The 5,450-nt window shown below is 44.7% G+C and overlaps 1 protein-coding gene across 1 annotated transcript; it reads right to left on the bottom strand.

Moving 5' to 3' along the window:
- Positions 1–1,021: 1,021 nt before the first annotated feature.
- On the bottom strand, positions 1,022–5,198 carry LOC129823217 (eukaryotic translation initiation factor 5A-1-like). The gene is made up of 4 exons (XM_055882088.1): positions 4,982–5,198; positions 4,588–4,692; positions 2,445–2,576; positions 1,022–2,344 (listed from the first exon to the last, which is right to left on the bottom strand). The coding sequence occupies exons 1-4, from the start codon at positions 5,147–5,149 to the stop codon at positions 2,276–2,278; spliced, it is 474 nt and encodes a 157-aa protein (XP_055738063.1). The 5' UTR covers positions 5,150–5,198; the 3' UTR covers positions 1,022–2,275.
- Between the last annotated feature and the right edge of the window lie 252 nt (positions 5,199–5,450).

The following is a 5,450-nucleotide window of genomic DNA, read 5'->3' as shown; positions in this document are numbered from 1 at the left end:
CACTGAACAAAAATAAACGCAGTCTACCAAGATTTTACTTAGTTCATAAGGAAAACCGTCAATTAAAATAAATCCATTAGGCCTTAAATTTATGGATTTCACATGGTTAGATATCTTTAAAAAAAATATATATATATATATTGTTTTCCCACTCTTCAATGGCTGTGTGAAGTTGCTGGATATTGATGGGAACACGCTATAGTACGTCAATCCAGAGAATCCCAAATATGCTCAATGGGTGACGTCTGGTGAGTATGTAGGCCATGGAAAAACAGGGACATTTTCAGCTTCCAGGAATTGTGTACAGATCCCTGTGACACGGGGCCATGCATTATCATGCTGAAACATGGCGGTGGTGGATGAATGGCACGACAATGGGCCTCAGGATCTGGTCAAATTCTCTGTGCATTCAAACTACCATCGATAAAATGCAATTGTGTCATATCTTATGCCTGCCCATACCATAACACTGCCACGGGGCACACTGTTAACAACGTTGACATCAGCAAATCGTTCACCCACACCATACACTCCACCTGCCCGGTACAGGTGAAACTTGGAATCATCCGTGATGAGCACAATTCAACGTGTCAGTGGCCAACTACCAACTTTAGTTAGTTACAACGCAAGTTAGGGCAAGCGGTTTGACATTTTGTGCTGAAATTCTCAGGTTGTGCAAACCCAGTTTCAGCGGTCCGGGTGGTTGGTCTCAGACGATAATGCAGGTGAAGCTGGACGTGGAGGTACTGGGTTGGCGTGGTTCCACGTATTCTGCAGTTGTGAGGCCGGTACACCATACTGCCAAATTCTGAAGTCATTGACTTGGCTTATGGTAGAGAAATGGACAATCAAGTCTCTGGTGCCATTTGCATTTTCTGTAGCATATGACTAAACTGCAAATTTTAGTGGCCTTTGTTCCCAGCACAAGGTACCCTTGACATGTCGCCTGTCAGATGGATGCATTATCTTGGCAAAGGAGAAATGCCCACAACATTTTAGAGAAGTAAGCTTTGTGCATATGGAACATTTCTGGGATATTTTATTTCAGCTCATGAAACCAACACTTTACATTTTGCGTTTATATTTTTGTTCAGTGTACTATGCATATACAGAGTAACATACCATATGGTTCCAAGCAACTTGGAGTGCAGAGTTTCCAACCAAAGCTCAAACCTATCCATTCCTGTATCATTATTTTACTTCAGTCAGGCATTGGACAGTGGAACATTATAGCGAAAAAACAAAACCACCACAACTAAGAAAACTTTTCTATTTGTTTTAACTTTATTTTTTGCCATCTCCAGTCAGGTGACAAAGGCCTCGAGTGAACAAAATAAGTTTGCAACTCCACCCCCCCTGCCCTCATACACACCTCACTGCCTTCCAGAACATTCCGGAAGCCCACGCTGCCACACCAACACCTCGACTATTATGGGATGCCCAGGGCAGCCGGGGCAGGGCCAGGTTGCCGTGGTGACAATAGAGGTAAGCGCACAGGGCCCTCAGCTTCCTAAACAGACAGAGCGGCATTGACAAGAGAAATCACTGAAGTTTGGTTTCATATTTAGCATCTTCTCTAATGTTCTCTTTTTCATGATATCGAAGGTTTATTTAAATGCTGGGGTGGGACTGTTAAGACCGCTAGTTAAGCACTAGCCACCATCGTTCCCGTGGCTTGGGAAAAAAGCATCAGAATTGTCTGATCTGCCAGAGCAGAGAGGCCATGCTGGGAAGCAGCAGTAAGGCGGCCAGAGAGGGACAACCCCAACGGAGTTGGTCAGTAAAAGGGGCCTCCAGCCCCCTCCTCCCACCAGTCAACCCCCCCCCCCCCCCCTAAAAGGCATCAGACCTGTTCTATTCAATCTAAGTAATATAAAAAAATAATCATACAAAAAGCTGGATCCCATCATTATTTTAAACATTCTGGAATGTATGTGGCAAGACCAAAACATCTCGAAGGCAAAAATAAACAGGAATGAGGAAGTCAAAAAAGAAAATCTATATTTTTAAAGTATTTTTCTTTATATAGTAGATTATGTATAACTAAACCTCAGTGATCCGGCAGAATGCCACCCAACAGCGAGCAAGCCGCTGTAACGGTGGGACAGTCCGACAGCGTCGGAGAGAGAAAACCAAAAAAACGAGAGAAAAAAGGAATCACAACAGAATGATTGAAGTTGTCTGAAGGCCGTCGCTTTGGTGACAGAAGAACCAATAAGAATGCTAGACTGGTTGTGGGTGGAGTTTGTTGCCTGGGCAGCCCAGTCTGGTCTTTCTATTTGCCACCGGTCATCTGCTTAACGGCCACAGCACACTCCTCCCCCATAGCGGCCAGCACAGAAACCTGCAGGCAGAGAGATGGTTAATATTCTTCATAGGCACCACTCAAAATAAACTGTCAAACGTCACAACACCCCAGCCAACACTGTGCCAGCCACACTCACCAGGATATCCTCACCGGCAGCAAACTTCTGCTCGATCTCCTTGCCCAGGTCTGAATCAGGCACACGCAGGTCCTCCCTCACATCACCGTTGTCACCCATGAGGGACATGAACCCATCAGTGATGTTCAACAGCTGAAAACAAGCAGGTTACAGTCAGACAAAGGCACACTCCAGGTGGTCTTAATGTCAGTCAGGCTGTGCAGATGAGAAGGAAATAAGCAGAAAACTGCATGACGATGTGTGAGATGATGTTAGAGAAAATGTGCATTTGTTTTGTTAGCAATCGCATCAGAGGTTTGTGATCTTATCACTCTGGTGTAACAGCCATCTCCAAGGAGATCTCTGTAGCATGAACCATTCACACTCACGCCACGGGTATTGGCACAGTGCTGGGTGATCGTCATGCATTAACACAGGGGAACACACAAACACCAAATTCACAGTTGAATGTAATCAGTGTTTATAAAAAGGGACATTGCAAAGGGGAATATTACTGTGACCCAATCAGGGCCCAGTGCTGACAGCAGAGGAACATGCTGTGCATACATGGTTCCCATAAAAAGAAAGCCATTGTGATCAGCACAACAGCGTTACTCCCAAGGCAGTTGAATTATGTACCAAGAAACTATGAGGTCACCCAATTGACCAGGCTTAAGCCCTAACACATACAAGCGCATTTGATCCTGCTTTGAGGCCCAAGTCTACCCCCAGGAAATGTAGCACAGTACGTTAACATAGTCAACACGTCAATAAACAAAGGGTCGTGGACAGTAACTTCAATGCCTTAACAGTAACTATCAGAGCATTAAAGCTCAATGAATACAAGCTCCCTGGACAAGGATGACATCATGCCTGGGAGATCAAGACCATATGACCTTGGGGGGGACAGACACTGGCCAATCACATTGCGCCACCTCTCAGGTGAAAGCAAGCCAGACTGGGAGCGTGTAGCGCTTGTCTCACTACTCCACACTGAAAACTGACCAACTAAAGGACTGCCCAGGAAGCCTTCTAGGAAAGTGTCTAGCCTTATGACGGTGGTTGGTTTGATAGCCAGTGACTGAATAGTGTTGAATGGATTTTCTAGTCTCTTGGAAAGTATGGTCCTGATAGTAATGACTAATTCACATTCTGAATTAGTACAGTCAACTGGTATCATGCCAACTATGTGGGAACAAGTTGGATAAGTGAACCCTTGTGACATAGGGCATGTTTCCCTAAATCTGTCTTGGCCACCTCGGTGCACCTTTTGCCATAGCACTACACAGCCGCTTAAAAATATCTAAGCTTGATGAGCTGGTTATTTGAGTCAGCTGTCTAGGGCAAAAACCAAAATGTACACCCAACACGTTTGGGAAACCCTGGCATAGGGGAATGTGCACTGACAGGAAGTGAGGTCACACTCTTTGGTCCACCAGCCACTGTGGCAGGTAGATGTAAAATCTACAAGCCATTCCAATTTACCAGCCAAAATATTTTTGCCATAATAACACCGAAAGTAGTAATGAGGTATATTGCTCAAGTCAATTTCATTTTGATCCCAGTCTTAACCAATGCTAAAATAGTAAGAAGTTGAATGATGTTCTACAACTGAACATCCAAGTGCCTGCACTGTCACAAAATGCTGAGTGATACAGATTTATTAGTTCAGGGCTCTAACAATGACATTTAGTACGAGTACTTAAGGTGATATTTAGAACAATTAAATTGGAGTGTTTTAATAAGAAATGACTGAACGCTAATCAAAACATTTGTGTTCCATGCTCAAAACAAGCACAATGTAACCCTCATATATTTGAGTCACAAGGTAAGAAATGTTCAGCTGCTCCCTTTTGAGCGGAGGGCCATTACCATGGTAACGCAGTGTCCATCAGAGTTGAGTATCTCCTCATCAGCAGACCATTGCAGCCAACTCAAACTAATATTGAACAACCTAGCATGTGTACAAAACAATGCAAATAGCCAAGAGACACAAGGACAAAGTTCCACTAATACTCTTTCAGGGCAAGTCGACCAATTTCTACATTTTGGCTTTTAATAAAATGAACGGTCGCGATTGTGGCTGGTGAAATAGGCATCACGACATTGCCAAAAATCGACCCGCTTTTGGCAGGCGTTCATTTCCCACCCTGGTCACACTGACCTGGAACTCATTCCTCTTGATGTGGGGCACATCCATGTTGTGGGTAGAGGGGCACATGTCCTCATACTTCTTGTTGGTGAAGATGTCAATGCCCACCATGTTAACCTAAAAGAGGAAGAGGGATAAACATCAACTTAGAGAACAGAGTTTAACCATACAACTAATAAAAGTCATAACAAGTTAGGTAAAGCCTAATTTGATGAGTCAAGTTATGCTTGGAGAATTCAGACAAAGCATTTTGGGGTCAATTACTTTAGACGTGGACAACGCATGTACACCAAAAGTCTGTTCCCGGCAAATTCGCTAATACTGATGCTGTTGGACGTTGCCACTATCTAGCAGAGGCATCCCTAGGGCATGTCGTATGTGTATGCGTGTCTAGGCAATCTCCTACCTTGGCGTGTCCGTGCTTTCCGGTCTTGGAGGTGGACATTTCCACAATCTTACATGGGCGTCCCTTTAACACCACGTGACCGTTCTTTCGCAGGGCAGAGCACTGCATAGGAATGGTGGCGGAGGCACCAGACTCTCCGGTGGTGAAGTCAAGTTCGGGATCTGCCATGGTGCGATGGATTAGGGGGTACTGCAGAGGAACACATGTATCGGTTGGATCAGGCAATTACAGCAGCGCCAAATTAATTCCATGTATGAATACTGGGGCTGTCAAAGTCAACGAGTAAAACATTAACGGCATTCATTGTTGGACACTGTTAAGCGCATCTCCATTTCTTCAATGTACGGACCCTTTAAGCGCACATCCTTCCACAAGTGTGCAGTCTGCGGCAGGTGCTGTTATGTAGCGAGCTCCGTCTCACATCCATTATGGAGTGAAATGGCGGCCATTCGCATATCATATGTTGCTT

This window comes from Salvelinus fontinalis, chromosome 25 (genome assembly GCF_029448725.1).
Source record: "Salvelinus fontinalis isolate EN_2023a chromosome 25, ASM2944872v1, whole genome shotgun sequence".
In the NCBI taxonomy this organism is placed as follows: Eukaryota; Metazoa; Chordata; class Actinopteri; order Salmoniformes; family Salmonidae; genus Salvelinus; species Salvelinus fontinalis.
Note: the sequence above shows the minus strand (reverse complement) of the source record. Positions and strands in the feature narration are given on the sequence as shown.